The sequence below is a fragment of the Pelodiscus sinensis genome, chromosome 4 (assembly GCF_049634645.1).
Source record: "Pelodiscus sinensis isolate JC-2024 chromosome 4, ASM4963464v1, whole genome shotgun sequence".
In the NCBI taxonomy this organism is placed as follows: Eukaryota; Metazoa; Chordata; order Testudines; family Trionychidae; genus Pelodiscus; species Pelodiscus sinensis.
In genome coordinates this window covers 125,265,445-125,282,784 of record NC_134714.1, presented here as the reverse complement: position 1 = coordinate 125,282,784, position 17,340 = coordinate 125,265,445, and the positions used below count along the sequence as shown (strand labels likewise).

The 17,340-nt window shown below is 49.4% G+C and overlaps 1 protein-coding gene across 4 annotated transcripts in view; it reads right to left on the bottom strand.

Annotated features, from left to right (window-relative positions):
• CD6 (CD6 molecule) overlaps window positions 1–17,340 on the bottom strand; it is a 33,746-nt gene extending 16,406 nt beyond the window's left edge. For 3 of the 4 annotated variants that reach the window (XM_075928401.1, XM_075928402.1, XM_075928400.1), the window contains exon 1: window positions 16,038–17,340. In XM_075928401.1, the coding sequence (XP_075784516.1) occupies window positions 16,038–16,245 (208 nt within the window). In that variant the 5' untranslated portion in view covers window positions 16,246–17,340. Of the gene's footprint in view, window positions 1–14,496; window positions 16,010–16,037 lie in introns of those variants that run through there. The other variant, XM_075928403.1, reaches the window with a different exon arrangement.

The following is a 17,340-nucleotide window of genomic DNA, read 5'->3' as shown; positions in this document are numbered from 1 at the left end:
TTTCTCTCCACTTTTCTCATCTGAAGAAGGGGGTTTTGCCCCCAAAGCTCATGATACTAGAAATATATTTTTGTTAGTCTCTAAAGTGCTACAGGACTACTTGTTTTTTAAAGTTACAAACTAACATGGTTGCTCCTCTGAGACCTTTTCACTATAGGTTTGTGCCGCACCTCGCGCAACGGGGATACCGAACGAACACAAATACTAACACCACTGTATTACACACCTTCCTGGCATCATGTGGTGAGTTTCCTGGAAGCAAAGCGTGAACTGCATGCAATTGACAGCCCTGCATAAAACAAGAATCAATCCTGCACAAGTGTGGCTGAAGCCACTCCGGGGGAAAGAATCGTCTCTGAATTTTTGAAATCCCCAATTTTCGGAGTTGACACTGCATCACGGAACAGAATCTACTCCCGTAAACTCACTGCACTCAACAGGGGCTTGCGTGAGCACAAATAGGTCTTAAAACAAAATCAGGGCTCTCCCAGTATCTCGCCTCTCTGCCTTGGGGGGGGGGAAAGGAGGACAAAGACGGCAGCGACTCGGGAAATCGTTTTGATTCTGCTGCTGAGGGATGGAGACCTCACTTTAGCTTAGCCTGCATCCCTTTGGGCAGAATTCGGAAGTAGAGCGCGCAACTCTTCCTGGCCTCGTTTCCCTCTGCACACCAGGCCTGCTGATTTGCAAGTCAGAATTCATTGCACACACAAGGATTCCCTGAGCCCTGGGAATGACTGATATCTCCTTTCAGCTCCACTTAGCTTATTCTGGGGGTCCTGTGTCTTTCGTTTTCTTTCCCTCCCGCCTGTAATGATACTATCCCTTCCTAGAACTCTCCTTGCTCAAAGATCTTTATAAATGCCAATGAAGCAAGTCCTTCTACAAGCCAGGAAAAGCATCACTATTCCCAGGCGGGAGGCCAGGCGCAAGAACATAAGCTCACGAATTAATTAACTAATTAATCGTTAAGAGGAGCCATGACTGAGTGGTTAAGGTGCTTATTAAGATCCCCAAGGGTGTGAATTCAGGTCTGATCCCACACTAAAAGGTCACTTCCATTTTATGAAGCTGCAAAATGAGTAGCAGATCCATGGGGTAAAGGCAGCCAAAGGCAGTTGGACATGGCCAGTCTTTTGTGTGTGAAACAGACCTGCCTTTAGCTGCATCGGCCCCATGATGAGCCACTGGTTCTGGGGAACTTGGACTTTTGATGCAGTGAAGACAAACTTGGAGAGGTTAAAGCCCTTTGTTCCCAAGCTCACTGCAGTCAGCCGGAACCTTTCCACTGATACCAGCGTGCGGTGGTCCACCTCTGGGAATTTGCTGCAGACCTAACAGCGAGGGAGCTTCTGACTTCCAAGCCAGTGAAGTCTCTTCAGACTGTTCTGGTTTCTCCTTCGACTCAACGGCTCCCTAGCAGTTTCAGCAGAGTCCAAGGAGTCAAGGGGGCATTTACATCAGGTAGGGATCTGGACCAATAGGCTTTGCCAGGGCTACAGAGAGGTGCTACTCAGAGTGAGTTTCTCTGAGATGCTACCCAAGCCCAGTCCTAGGGCAAGGCAGGCAAGGCAAATGCCATGAGCCCTGCGCTTTCGGGGCCCCGCGCTGCTGAGTATACACCATCCATCGGCCAGGCCTGGGTCCCGCTCATAGCGTCCTGCCTTGGGCCCCACAAACCCTTTGGCCAGGTCTGACACTACCCGTCTTCTGTAGCTTAGCTGCACAGAACAGAGTGGATCCTGTTTGCTGCTGACTTCTCTGCCCTCCCCCGTCTCATCTCAGTTCTCCAAAGCCTTCCTCTCGCTGCACTTGCATCTTTGCCTAGCGGCCCCGGGAGCTCCGAGCGACAGATCAGCAAAGCGCAGACCGAGGCTCCATTCTGCGAGGAACCTACAGGAGTTGGGAGCAGGGCCAGGCTTAGAGAAACATCGGCCTGGCTTTGACCCAGGATCAGAAGTGGGAGGTGAGATGTGGACTAAATCAAAGCTGCAGGGAATGGGAAAAAAGGGATCTTAATTCTTGAATATTAGAACATAAAAACGGCCATACTGGGTCAGATCAAAGGTCCAACTAGCCCAGTATTCTGTCTGCCAACAGTGGCCAATTCCAGATACCCCAGAGGGAGGGAACACAACAGGTAATCCTCACATAATCCCTCTCCTGACATCCATTTACACACAAACGGGGGCTAGGGACACCATTCCTACCCATCCTGGCTAATAGCCATTGATGGACCTAACTTCCATGAAGCTATCAAGGTCTTTTTTGAACCCTATTCAAATGTTCATAATATGCTTGGATATGATGAGTACCCTGCCCAAGGAAAGCCAATGAAATAAATACACAGAAACAAACATTCGCTGACAGGACATACTTACATCATATGCACCATGGAGATAATAGATCATTATCATTGATATCTGCTCTTCTATAGCCCTTTTCATATAAGGCTCTTGTATCACTTTAAATGTTTGTGTTATTTTCGCTATTATTAATTATTATCACTGGTGCTGACTGAAAATTTTCTACTGAAATATTTTTTTCAATACAGAATTGGATTTCTGACACTCATTTCTGAGTGTGTGGAAAGTTCTTTCTTAAAATATTTTTCATCAGAAACATTGATTTTTTTTTCACTGAAAACTGGTTTTCCATTTTTTGACAAAAATCAAAGTTTTCCATGGGAAAATGTCATAAATTCCACTGCGATGGTCTAGTTTGAGCTTCTGTCTCACACAAACTTTCCCAAAATAATTCCTAGAGCAGGCATTTTAGCAAAACAACCAATCTTGACAGAACAATTGGCAGTGATGGAGAATTCCCCCTAAATCTCGCTAAGTTGTTCCAATGGTTAGTTACTCTCCCCGGTACCATTTTACACCTTTGTTGCAGTCTGAATGTGCCTAGCTTCAGCTTTCAGCCACGGGACCTGGTTATACTTCTCTCTACTTGACTGAAGAGCCCATTAGGAAATATTTGTTCCCTGTGGCGGTACTCACAGACTGTGACCAAGTCACCGGTTAACCTTCTCTTTGTTCAACTAAATAGACAGAGCTCCTTGAGTCCATCGCTCTGAGGCAGGTTTTCACACCCTTAAATAAGACTCCTGGCTCTTCTCTGAATCCTGTCTAATTTGTCAACCCCACAACGGCACATGGGAATCGAGCAGCTGTCACACCAGTGCCAACTACAGAGGTAAAAAGGAGGAGCAAGGAGATGCATCTAATTGTGCAGAAACCCACAGGTGGCAAAGAGCCACTTGCTCCCCACGTCAGGAGCAAACAGGGCTCTTGCTTGGGATGGGAGGAAGTAGGGCCACCTGCAGAGGATAATTTTTGGTGGTGGGAACGCAGAGACTCAGACATTAAATGATTTGCTCAAGGACCCATACAAAATGACTGGCAGAGTCTAGTGACTAAAAGTCTGGCACTCCCAGAACTCCTAAGAACAGAGACTGGAAATATGTGCCAAACCAGCAACTCTCCATCATTTTTTTGCGGGGTTGGGGAGGGGGCGTGGTCTGTGATACATCAAATAGCTGAAAATGTATCCCGTCATCTGCAGGATAAATTTTCAGCTATTAAACTCACACAGGGCATGTCTACACTAGCCCCCTAGTAGGCATTCGAAGTTGCAAATGAAGCCCGGGATTTAAATATCCTGGGCTTTGTTTGCATCTTCCCGTCTGGGCGCCATTTTTAAATCCCCTTAGTTCAAACTAACTGCCCGCAGCTACACGCGGCAGTCAAATGTTAACTCGAACTAAGTCCTTAGTTCAAATTAACTGTTACACCTCATTCCACCTGATTTAAGGGTGTGAAAACCTGCCTCCGAGTGATGGACTCAAGGAGCTCATTCCACGAGGTGTAACAGTTAACTCGAACTAAGGACTTAGTTTGAGTTAACGTTTGACTGACGCATATAGCCGCGGGCAGTAAGTTTGGACTAAGGGGATTTTAAAATGGTGCCCGGATGGGAAGATGCAAATAAAGCCCGGGATATTTAAATCCCAGGCTTCATTTGCAACTTCGAAAGTCTACATTAGCCTCCCTAGTTCAAAACTAAGGGGCTAGTGTAAACATACCCACAATGACTGTGACTTAGATTTTAACCAAATCAGCACGGCCAGTTTGCATGTTCCAAAAACGATACTGCCCCTCCAAGAAAATCATGACACTGGCTTCAAATCCAAGAGATTTGTTTTTTAAAATCCATGTTAGGCTCTTTAGATTTGCTTTCTGGTTTACAAGCGTATTGGTCTCATTTTTAAGCTTTTCTCCTCAACTATGGGTGTAAGCAACTTACTGTGCAACAATAAATGAGAATGTCCCCCAAATAATATGATCGGGGAACTATGAGCTGAAAAACATCAACAACAGGTTTTGCAAGACTGGCAATCCAAGCATGAGAACTGACAATACTTAGAGCTTAAGGGCAGAAGGGATCATCAGATGATCCCGTCTGACTTCCTTTGTTTCACAGGCCACTAACACCTCCCACCACCTGCAAATAAATCCAGCAAGCAGAACTGGAGCAGAGTAGTACAGCCCACAGGAGACTAGACTATTCCTTGTCACAGGTAGAGACTAGGAAGGACCGAGGGGCCTCAGTGCCCGCGGTCCCCGCAGTAGTAGAGAAATGATTATAAGTGAAACACTCCCAGGTAATCCTGGCAAGTGACCTGCCTGAGCATGCTCCAGAGGACATTAACCCTTCCTCCTCCCCAAATCTCCACCAAGGTCATTGTCACTTCTTCTCAACCCCATGTGGTGATCACTTAGACACTGAGTGTGAGAACAAGAACCCGCCAGCCAAGCGCCTGAGAGAACAGGAGGTGCCACATCTCATAGTCCTGTTCTGCCACCACCATCTAGTGTCCCGTCTCTAGCCATGGCCACCCCGATGCTTCAGAAGAAGGTGATAAAAAGCTTCCCAGAATACACTGTGAGGGATCCCTTCCTGACCCCTGCCAGAGACTGGCTGAAACCCTGAAGCATGAGACTTAGGAATAGAAGACATAAACCAGAACTGTGGGGCCCTGCTTCCCACCATCATAATCTACCCTGTCACACATCCATACACTCATACGTTTGTCCAGCTTGCTCTTAACATGAATTAAGTGGTTTGCCCCCCACAACTATGGGGAGGCCGTTCCAGGATTTCTCCCTCACTGATGGTTAAAAACTTTCTAATTTCTGGCCTGAATTTTGTCATGGCAACAAGAGGCTTTGGGTCAGATCCCCTCCTACGGTGTTGCACTGCCTGATTCTGTTGACGATGATGAAAACCATCTGAGGATCTGACATTGTATATATTCGCTAGATTGACTAGAAGATTTACCTGGCATTGCTCAAGTCCTTAACTCAATTAATTTTGGGTTGTTTTTTTTTTTAAATAAATTGAGAATCTACATGCCTCATCTGAATTATTGTTCTGGGGTGGGGCTGGGGAGGAGGGGTTCAGTAGGCAGGCTGCCCTGGGCAGAGAGGACAACCCCAGTCCTCTCTCACTGCAGCATCTTGGGGCCAGGTGAGAAGCAATTCTCCATGACTGCTGCAGCTCCAGTGGGCACAGCAGTGGGCACTCCCCAGACAGAATGAGGAATGCAGTAAACTGTGCACTTTCCCCTCACTCCCTGACAAAGGGGAACAGCCTGCACTGTTCCTGTACGAATCGGGGTGGAGGAGGGATTTCACCTCCACTGTCCTCCCTGAAGGTGGGAAGTCTGGGGCTATGGGGGGAGGGGAGCATGCCCCCAGCCAGGCCCTTTCACCTGCCTGGTGAGTCAGTCTTTTTTTTGTATGTTTTTATGAGAAGCAAGCCCGTTCCAAGCACATCCCATTGTCCTGGCACAACCAAACCTGACCCTGCTTTAAGTTAGAAGAAGAGAAAGCTGCCTACCAAATTTGGTGGTCCTAGCTCTTACCGTTTAGGAGGAATTCTTGAACAAATGGATGACAGACTCTTCCAAATATATAGCAGATAGAGAGACTAGGCTGTCATTTAAAAAACTCCACCGGAGATGTTAGAACATTTGGGGGAGAAGGGGGAATCCGTGGATGGCATTCTTCTGTCTTACCGTTGAAATGTTGCAATTTTCCAAGTGGCAACAGCGCTGGCCAAAAAATGGAAACACTTGCCCATGTTTTGTCAAAAGCACAAACGTTTCAGAATGTCCCACCCCATTCTAGTCACAACCCAGATGGGTCATTGTGAGCCACTTCTGGAGGGCATCTGGCCGGCCGAGAACCTCCGCATCTTATTGCAAGCGACTCCCTGGCATGCAGACAGCTGCTCTGAGACCGTCACTATATAGGGGAGTCCCTTGTGTTTGCTCTGCTCTACTGCCCTGTGCAATTCAAGAGAGTGACATGCCACAGGCGCTGATCCCGCAAACACCTAGGAACGGGCTTCACATTAACCCTAGAACAACTCAAAAGCTTGAAGTTAAGCAGGTACTTAAGTGTTTGCAGGATCGGCGCCTGGTTCATTGTGACTAAATTGCCCTTCACGCTTGGGGTGTATTTGCTAGGGGGAGGACAAAGAAAACATGAGGGGAGGCTCTTCAAAGGTGTTCAGGTTCCTAAATCCCATGAACCTAACTGCCAAGACATTTAGGGGCCTGGCCTTCAACTAGTGTAAATCAGCAGTCTTTGGTTTACACCAGCTCAGTTTTTCTCCCAGGAACTGGAATGGGGGTGGGGCAGAGTTGAATCTGTAGGGAGAATGTAGACATCAATGAGGAGTGAGGCTGTGAGGGTTACGACGAGCTGTTTGATAAATGCAAAGAGTATTGCACATTGGAAAACACAATCTCAGCTAGCCATACAAAATGCAGGGGTCTTAATTAGCTGTTCCCGCTCCAGAAAGAGATATTAGAATCATTGTGGATGGTTCTCTGAAAATATCTACTCAACGTGCGGCAGCAGTCCACAAAGCAAACGAAATGTTAAGAACCATGAGGAACGAAATGTTAAGAACCATGCGCATATCTTAAATACTGTGTGCATTTTATGGTCTCCCCATCCCCCCAATATATTGGAATTGGAAAAGGTAAAGAGAAAAGCTACTAAAACAATTAGGGGTATGAAATAGGAGGCAAGATTAAAAAGACTGGGACTTTTCCGACTGGAAAAGAGACAACTAAGTGAGGCTAGGATAGAAAATCTCGACTGGCGTGAAGAAAGTGAATAAGGAAAAATGTATTTAATCTTTCACACAACACAAGAAGGATGAATTACCAAATGTAATTGATAAGAAGAAGGTTAAAAAAAACCCAAAAAAGTATTTCTCCACACAGTCAACTTGTGGAACTCTTTGCTGGGGATGCTGTGAAGCCCAAAACCATAATAGGGTTAAAAAAAGAATTAGATGAGTTCCTGGAGGACAGGTAATGGCTATTAGCCAGGGTGGGCAGGGATGTAATCCCATGCTCAGAGGCTGTCTACACTACTAGGTTTTTGAGCAGAGCGTATGGATCTTGCGCAAACGGATTTTTTTGCGCATAATAGAAGCAGCTACACTAAAAGCATTGGCAGAAAATATGCTAATGACATCGCGACTTATGCTAATGAGTCCATCATTAGCATACTCTCTGCTACAAAAACTTGTAGTGTAGACATGAGGGTCCCTAGTTTCTGCTTGTCAGACTGGACGATAGAGGATAAATCACTTGGTTTTTGCCTTTTCTGTTCATTCCCTTTCCCTCTGGGACACCTGGCACTGGCCACTGTTGGAAGACAGATTGCTGGGCTAGATAGACCATTGGCCTGACCCCAGTGTGGCTGTTCTCATGCAAAAACTATAAGAATAAAAATGTTTAACACAGAAACGCCTCAAGATAATGACCTCTCCAGAGAGCAATGTTGTGAGATAATGACCTTGGCAAACAGCACATTTTAAAAATCCTGACTGGCTAGCAAATACGTTTCCCAGTCACAAATCTAGCACTTTGGAGCCACAGCACTGAAACATTGTCCGCCAAACAAATGTTCCGTTAACGTGCCTCTCGCTTTTCCCTCCACCACACCCCATGCACTGTGGCTGCCCTGGGTCAGTGGAGATGCCAAGTTTGGAGGTGCTTTCACATGAGATCACCTGCCAGTGTGGGAGGGGGGAGAAAGGGAACCTTGCTCTTTCTGGTCACTCACTCACTCTGGTCACTGCTGTTTGTTGTGGCGCTGTTCCCTCCACTCCACCACTCTGATGCTGATGGCCCTGCATCATCCCCTTCAGCTGCCACCTGCCACCTGCCACTGGGACCTCTGCAAGTTGGTCTCTTGAGGCTCCTGCTCTCAGCGAGGGAACCTCGCGGCCAGGGTAGGCCGGGCAGACTCTTCTCAGACCTGTTTTCAGCTCTAGCGGCCACTTAGCAAAACAAAAGACTCACTCTGGAGCCTAACCAACTCTATTGCCAAGCAGGAGAGAGGGGAGCAGGTCAAATAATGCCTGTGATTCTAGGCAGGTCATCAAGCAACACAGCTGTCCCCACCCTTTCTCTCCCCTGGGATCTCGCATCAAAACCGCCTGCTTAGCCAGTGCATTTCGACTGCAGGAGACACCCTCCCTCAGGACACGCTGAGCACAGTTCTGCTGCCCTTCACACATGACACAAGGGGAACAACATTTCATTATCCTGGCATTCCAGTGAGTTGTAAACAAACCCCAGGCAAAATGATTAATCGCTTGGGCCACACAGGACTATAACTAGTTGATAACTGGGGTGGGGGGCTTGGGGAAATTCTGGGAGCCTGGGGAAATCCCTGCACCAGCTGCAGATCTGACCCATGCAGACAAAGCCACATGGAGGGGCTCCCATAACCCCATGCAGGAGCTGTGGGGGCACAGATTGCATTCATACAAGGCCGTCCGTGCGCCAGGCTACAGACACGCTCTTGAACAGCATGGGAGTCCCCGCTGGGAAGCAGAGAGTCAGAATCACAAGCGCTTGCCGCACGGCAACAATAACCCAGGACACAGCCACGTCCTTGTGCCACCGCAGCCAGAGCTGAAGAGCCAAGTGGGCAGCCACATGCCCCTCGTTTACAGTGCCCTCGAGTGACAGTCCCAAATGGGGCAATAGCCTGTGTCGCCTCCCTGCTCAGAGACACTGTTGTGCCTTACATACAGGCTAAAGATGATGCGATATGAGTCTGGAAGGATGGACAAAGGACCCCGGGGAAGGACAAAGAGGACGAGGGAGTGGCAGAGGTTGCTTCCAGAAATCAGCTGTGCTAAGACAAGAAGTTACGGCCTGCGACTGAGAAAGGAGACATTGCAGCCACGGATATAAAAGCAAAACGGACTTTAGAATGGTGAGGTCAGCTGGGCCTCAAGTTCAGAACAAAGGTACTTATCCCAGCGGCCCTTGCTGGTCAGAGATTGCCTTATCCACCCTAGCTCTGACTCCTCCCCAGCGTCAGGAGAAAAGACCCTGCTCTATCTGCTCACAGGTTTCCAGGAGAAGAAACATTTCAGAAGTGGGTCCATGTGGGGGTATAAGCAGGGCCACGTTTGGTCTTCACACAATGGGACCAGAACCTGTGGCAACAATGTCTGTGCCCAGTAGCAATATTAGTGTAGTTGATCACCATGGGACACCCATGGCTCCCATTCCCAGCCTCACACGGACAGATATCATGGTTGCTGGCCTACACTCCTGGCTTCCCGTCTCCTTGGTTACTCCTGGGGTCTGGATCCCTGACCTCCAGCTGCGTGGCTCCGTGGATCTTGTGCTGTCACCCAGTTATCTCCTCCTTGCTAGGAGAGCTGCTGAGCCACAGGCAGCTTCTGGCAAGTCCCAGCTAGTCAGAGAACTCAGAAATCAAAATGTCGGGCAGGTGGTTGCAACAAAATGGCCGACCACACATCAAAAATGCTGAACTCCGGAATCTCTGAGGCCTGGCTGAAGTGGACAGGGCAGTTCACGCCTCAGAGTGCTATTTGTTCAGGCTCTCGGCACACTCAGGTAAAGCCCCCATGTGCCATTGGTTTTCTCCAGAGCCACCCAGTCTTTTGAGGTTTAGTTCTGGCTTACGTGGTTGCCACTCCGGTAGCCTCAGGTGACAGGCTAGTGGGGGGAAAAATCAAGCACCAGCCACAGAAATTCCCAGTGAGACACTGCCAAACAAGGAAAGTGGCTGGCAAAAACAAACTGACTAGAAGAACAAAAAAGATACCAGACCCTAATGCCCATCTCACAATAACTTTTGTGAGTATGTCACACTGAAAAACAAACAAACAAAAAACCAACAAACAACCCCCCAAAAACCAACCAACCAACCAAACAAAAATGAACAAAACAACCCCCCCCCCCAACAAAACAAAAAACTAACAAAACCACCCCCCACCAAGCAGTCGCAAGTATCAGAGTCTGGGTCAACTGAGTTGGGCTCGTGTTGGGGGCTAAAAATAGCAATGTAGATGTTCTCCCTCAGCCTGGATCCCAGGCTTTGAGACCCTCCCTCCTCACTGGGTTTCAGAGCCAGATTCCAGCCTGAGTGGGAACAGCTACATGCCTGTTTTTAGCCCTGAAGCATAACTCTGAGTTAGTTAGTCCCATAAGTTTGACCCTGGAGAGCCTGATTTAGTCACCTCAGGTCTTTTTTTGCAGCGTAGCTGTACCCTCAGTCAGGAATTTCTACACTGGTGATAGAATCCTAGGTCACTAGAACTGGAAGGGACCTCGAGAGTCATCGAGTCCAGTCCCCTGCCCTCACGGCAGGACCAAGCACCGTCTAGCTCAGGGTTTCTCAAAGTGGTGTCATGGACCACTTTGAGAAACATGGTAATTGGCTGTGCTGGTTTGTTTACTTACTGGCACTGTGGCCATGGAGCCTCGTGGCTCCCATTGGCACCGGTTCCAAGGGGAGCCGCGGGAAGAGGCATGGGCCGGGCTGCCGCTTCCCATGGCTCCCTTTGGCTGCAAACGGCGAACCGGAGCCAATAGGAGCTGCGAGGCTCCGTGGCCACAGAGCCAGTAAGTAAACAAACTGGCGCAGCCAGTTACCATGTTTCTCAAAGTGGTTACCTGGACCATTTTGAGAAACACTGATCCAGATCATGCCGTATAGACAGGAGCAGCCTGAGGCCGGCTGCGGCAGCTGGAGCCCCAGGCGGGCAGTGCGATTGGCGCCCCCGCCTTCACAGCCGTCAATGGTTGTGATGTCATCATCGGGCACCCGGGCCAGCAGCGTTCTAGGCAATTTGCTAGTTCGCCTAGGCTCACGGGTCACCCCTGCTTATAGATGTCTATTTAACCTGCTCTTAAATATCTCCAATGATGGAGATTCCACAACCTCCCTAGGCAATTTATTTCAGTGCTTAACGCCCTCTTCCCTCCGACAGGAAGTTTTTCCTAATGTCCAACCTAAACCTTCCTTGCCGCAATTTAAGCCCATTGCTTCTTGTCCTATCATCAGAAGTCAAGAAGAACAATTTTTTCTCCTTCTCCTTGTAACAGACTTTTAGATACTTGAAAATGGCTATCATGTCCCTTCTTAGTCTTCTTTTCTTGGTTCTGATGTTATCCTCACAGCCCAAAGGGTCAGAAACACTCTTCTTTTTAAATGACAGCTGGGACTCTGGAGCAAGGGGGTGACAAAGGGACAGCAGCTCTGGTGGTAACCAGGTGACATGGGACAAAACACAGAAAAGCAAAAGCAGGAAATTGCCCACTGAAGGCGAGAGGCGTATGACTGTGCAGTTCAATTCACACCAAGTGAACCTCTGGCCCACAGGCACAAATTTTCAGAAGTATCTGTGGACGCTGACGACGGCTCAGTGTGAGGCTGCTACAAGGCCCCAGATCTCGGTCATTCTGGTTCCAAGGGCAGTCTGGGCTCACCTGTTCCACACAACAGGCCTAAGACAGATCCAGTTGAGCCCCTAAAACGGGAGCATTTGCAGCAGTCAGAGTGGAAGAGCCTTTGCGTGCCTAATTACTAAACCCACTGACTTTTTCGGTGCATGGCTGACAGATTTTGCCCTTAGAAAATGGCAGGTGAATGCCCAGCCGCCTTTTGGTTTGCAGGCGGCCGCTCTAATTTGTGCCCGCAACTGATGGCGCGTGAAAAACTGACGGCACCAAAAGCAAGGCTGGTTTAAAAAAAAAATCAGGTCACTTCATCCATTTCCAGATAGCCCAGCACTAGCCCGTTTCCCTGAGTGCTCTGTTCACTCCAATTATTCCAAGCAACAGCATTTCCCCCTGGGAGCCAATTCCACAGCTTAATAGATCTCATTGTTAACATCGCTTTATTTTAGGCTAAACACTCTTATCTCATTCCCTGGGGTAAGCTACACCCTGGGGGCCTTGTATCATTTTAGTTTTGTCTCCTTCCTTCTAACCTTGCTGTCTTTCCCAGTACCTTTGTTGATATAACACATACCAACAGACCATTTCATGCAGAGGAGCAGACAGCCTGGCTGAGCGACACACTCTCCGCCTGTTAATGCTTTGATGTTTATCACTAGAAATGCTCTACGCTGTCTGAATTAATTATTCTACTTCCTCACTGCAGGGGACAGAGGCCGATGGGGAAAGTCAGGGTGTTTCAACTGTGATGGGAGTGGAATGATTTTCTTCAGCCCAGCAAAGGACGCAACACAGAGAAATTGCCTGCCTGGTGTCTGAAATGGACTGTGCACGGCGTATAGGATCTGATTCTTATCCCTCGATTGCCACTCTATGTTATCCATGTCGGGATGGCCCAGTAGTTAGGAACTCGCCTGCGACTTAGGAAACCCTGGCCCAGTTTCTTATTTTCATGAGGTCCCTCAATGTCACTGTGACTCTCAATTCCCTCTCTGTAAAATGGGTACAATGGCATAGCCCCACCTCCCCCTGAGGTGTCTGTGGGAATAAATATATGAATGGCTGGAAAGTATGCAGGTGCTCTGGTGACAGGGGGCTGGATATTCGGATTTAATCCCCCTTCGCCGTAACTGTCAGTCCAAGAAAGACATTCAGCATTTGGCGCCCTCTGTATAAGATGGCGAAATATTTTTGCTCTTGTGCTAAGATGGCGCCAATGGGTGTATCAAAGTAAAGGATTTCTTCATGCAATCGTAAAGAACAGAAAATTACTGCATGTACAGGTCAAAGCAAAATGGATCCCTGGTATAACTGTTGATTTCAAGGTTTTAGACAAGGGGCTTCCATAGTAGCCTGCTGTTAATTTGAGTCAGAAAATGTGCAGAAAATGTATTATGCACGTCCCATACTCCAGAATTCAAGATCCTTTCCATAGTAACCCAACACATAATAAAATAGAGATACATGCTTTTGTTTTATAATATGTATTTTGTTCATTGTTTCTAAGCACTTAAAGGAAAATATAAAAAGGCTTTATATTTTTATGTGCCTAAATACTTTAAAAAATCTAGCCCCAAGTGTTAGCATGAAAGCTATGTTATGTTGTTAGGGATATAAAACTCATTTAAAAGAGAGGATCGATCCTTCTTTTGCCAGACAACAGCAATTATCCACAGACAGGAGAGGATAGGTGATTTTTCTACAAGTGGCTAAAATGGACCTCTCTCCCGGTGTTAATCTCATGATGTGACATTTAGTTTAATAACAATTTGAGGAAAGAGAGCAGGTATTATTATCAGTAATCATTTCCACAGCACTGGCATTTTATACAACATATATTCCCCCCCAAGCGCTTATTAATCCAACTTACTTTTCATGGGTTGACTGACTGCTGATGTATTGATTTTGTTAAACGAGTGGTGCCCTGTTTACATTGCGATCCCTTCATTAAGTGCGCCCACATCAATAGGACCGATATAGTAAGAAACTACTGACCCTGAGATGATCTCAAGGAAGCAGATGAGAAGAAAATAATAAAGGAATCGTTGCTAAAACCGAGGCCTGTTATTATTTCTTAAATATCCAATAATGGCTTTGCTGAGACGGAATATTGAGCCTGATTCTTAGCAGGTATAAATCAACACGTTCAATGGAGTTAGATCAAGTTCCACTGTCAGAGGGTCTGGGCCCTTGAGATTTTACTGTATCAACAAGGCCATTATAGGGTATTTAAGAAATAATGACAGGGTTGGCTTCTAGCGACAATTTCCCGCATTGTCTTCTTCTGACTGGTCTCCATCTTAATGATTAAAAAACTCAGCCTGCACATGGCAATCTGGAGGAAGCAGGGGGCAAAGTCGGGCTATTGATACTAATTCACTCATCATGAGTTTAGTGCTGGGAAAAGGTTCTAAATGTACAAACCCTTCAGGACCGAATTCATCAGTGACCCAGATTCAGTAAGGGCAGGAGAGCAACAACAGGGCTCAGCCCTAATGTTCCGGGCTTGGGAAGTCCAGGTTTTTTTCCTACCCTGGGATCTTTACTAAATGAGGGGAACAACCAGCAGCCGTTGTGATAGGGGGCAATTGTGACATGCAAACTATCTCACTGGGAAATGGAATGAGATCCCCCCCCCACCAAAAAAAGCATGTATCATAAAATCATCATAAACATACATTTCCCAGGGCCCCACGGCCGGATCACTTCACGAGGAGACGGCGCTAGGAAAAGGGCTCTGTGCCCCTAATTACACACAAGGCCACCGCGAGCAGCAAAGGAACTGATGAAGAAATAAACAGGCCGTGGCAGCTAGCACAGTAATGCAGGAAACAAACGATACCACAATAATAGGGGAATCGGTAATACTAGTCAGAACAAGAGGGTTTATACGCTGGCTGGGGCGGAGAGCCGGGTTGTATAAAGCGCCACACGCATTTGTGAGACCAGGAGAATGATAAATAATGATTCTGCATGGTTCCTCAAATTAATCAGGGGCCAGATCCCCAGCTAGTGTAAACGGCAGTAGTGCCAGCTCTTCGGTCTAGCTGTGCTGATTTACACCAGCTGTGTATCCGGCCCTTCATCTGGAAAACCTTTGATCCTCTCAGCCTGAAGGGACTGCGGTGCATGGGGAGCGGGAAGGGCTGCCCTGATGCAATCAGCTGTACACTGGGCACCCCCTGCTCCGAGAGAATACGCTCAGCTGCCTTGTTCTCACTACATCGCGCCACAGGCTGTCCTAACCATAGGTGGTGTCTGGAGAAGAAAGAGCAATGGCTGCTCCTGGTGTTGGTGGTGAGACCCCCGCCATGGTGACATAACACTTCTCTACCTCACCTCTGTCCGCGGGAGCAGCAGCCATTTCTAGAGCCATGTCTCTCCTGCAATTCCCACTCCAAGCCTGTTCCTCTGCTCCGCTAACCCAGCCACAAGCCTCTAGCCTCGCCGGCGCGGCTCTGCATTCAGTCTCACCTCCCCCTGGGCCAGGCCGATCCCCTTATTCCACCTCAGCCCAGCTCTGCCTCCAGGAGCGGGGCCAGGGCTGGGCTTGGTGAGGGGAGAGGAGCTCATCTGAACTGGCTGCCCCACAAGGGTGAGGTGCAGGTGGCATGCTAAGCCAGCTGGACAGCACATCTGCAGGTGGGAGGCAACAGGACACCCCCCGCCAGATCCCTTCCCTCACACCAGCCCTTGCTGATGTGTTTGCCAGGAAGGGAAGAGGGGGCTGGCTCTGCAGGGTGCCATGGGAGGGGAGGGGTGAGGAAGTGGGTGAAGAAGAGGAGATGGAGCCTCGTGTCTCACCCACCTGACACCCAGGCCCACCTGACGGCAGTTTAGAGACCAGAGGGAGATGCGATGAGGGGTGAGAAGTGACCACACAACAGGGTGAGAGGCCGAGATCTGACTAGCTCTTGGGCAAGAAACTCCCCTCTCCCCTACAGAGAAGGTCTCTCACTCCTGAGCAGCGAGGAGGCCCATGGGTCGCAGGGAGGGAAGATGCCACCTTCCCCTGCTGCGCCCATGATGCGAGAGAAGGGAAGACTTGAGCTTCCAGACCTACCTCAGCTGAGGGCCTAAGGATGCATGATGCAGAAAGCTGAGGGGACAGACCAGACCCGACAATGGTGCTTTGGCTGGAGAACTCAGCTGAGAGGCTAAACACATGGGGATCCTGGCCAGGAGAGAAGGGAATGAAGATGGAGGGAGGGCTGGGTACCTTGTCTGGGCGCCGTCAAGGAAAGAGCCATCAGGGATGCCCACAGCACGTCCATCGCTGTCACTGGCGCGATCGCATTGCGGGCTGGGAAGCCAGGGCCGAGTCCGGGCTCTTTCGCTTGCTCTCTGTCTGGTGTGTGGCTCCCACACAATCTCTCGTTCTTGTTTGCTGGCTTGTGGTTGCAGTCTCCAGGAAGCCAACTCAGCATCACAGGGGTGGGGAGAGAGCCCCCAGCACGGCGCTGAGCGGTGGCTGACACTTCTGCAAAGTGCAGCGAAGCCTGAGAGCAAAATGGGCCGCCAGGTGAAAGCAAAACCAGCTAATGGAAATGGGGTGTAGGCTGCATGTCAGGAGCTGACCCTGGGATCCTCAGAGTCCCCCACACCTGACCAGGATCCACCCAGGGTCCCCCACGCAGGCCATGCATCAGGTTCGCACTAGGATTCCCAAAGACCCCAGAACGTGTGTCAGAATTTCAGCTAGGATCCCCAAGGACCCAGCACCCAGATTTGCTCTGGGACACCCCAGGACCCCTCACGCAGGCCATGCATCAGGGTTTGCCCCAGGACGCCCCTAGGCCCCATGTCGGGACCCCAATTCAATGCTGAGGGATTCCCACACTCGGGCCGCACATCCCGATCTCCCCGGATGCCTGGCCCTGGCCACATATCAGGATTTGCACTGGCGTCCCAAGGACCCCGTGCGCAAACTGACTTTCCAGGCACACGCCCCATCTTATCTCAGAGCAGCTCTTCCTGCCATGGCTCGTTCAGCCTCTAGAGGGATCCTTGCCCCGGCACTTGGGTTTGCTGCTCCTGCCGTTTCACCACATCAGCGTCTGGGCGGGCGTCTCGCTTGTGCCAGCCGGTGCTGGGTGCTCCTCAAGAAGCAGAGCCCATGGCTGCTGGGGCGACGTGCTGAAGGGGCACGTCTGACGGCTGGTGGTGGGGTCGGCCCAGCAGGGAGCCAGGTTGGCAACCTGACAGTCTCCGGTTGACAGGAGTTGGCATTCCTGTCACAGCGGCGCCCGGACTAGCCCCAGGCAGTCAGCACCGCCAGGACCACGTCTCCTCCACGCCCTAGCCGGGCTCTCGGGCGGTTCTGAGCCGGCCATGCCAGCGGAGCGAGGGGCACCGAGTTCTCGCGTCCATGCGCCTTCCTCTCCCCCGGGGCCGTCTGCTGCCGAGTGCATTGCTGGCGGCTCTGATGTTCCTGCAGGCCCCTCTGACTGTGGCTAGCCAGGGCTTGATGTGGGGTGCGCGAAGCGGCGTGTCGGAGGGAACTGCTGAAATGTCACACGTGC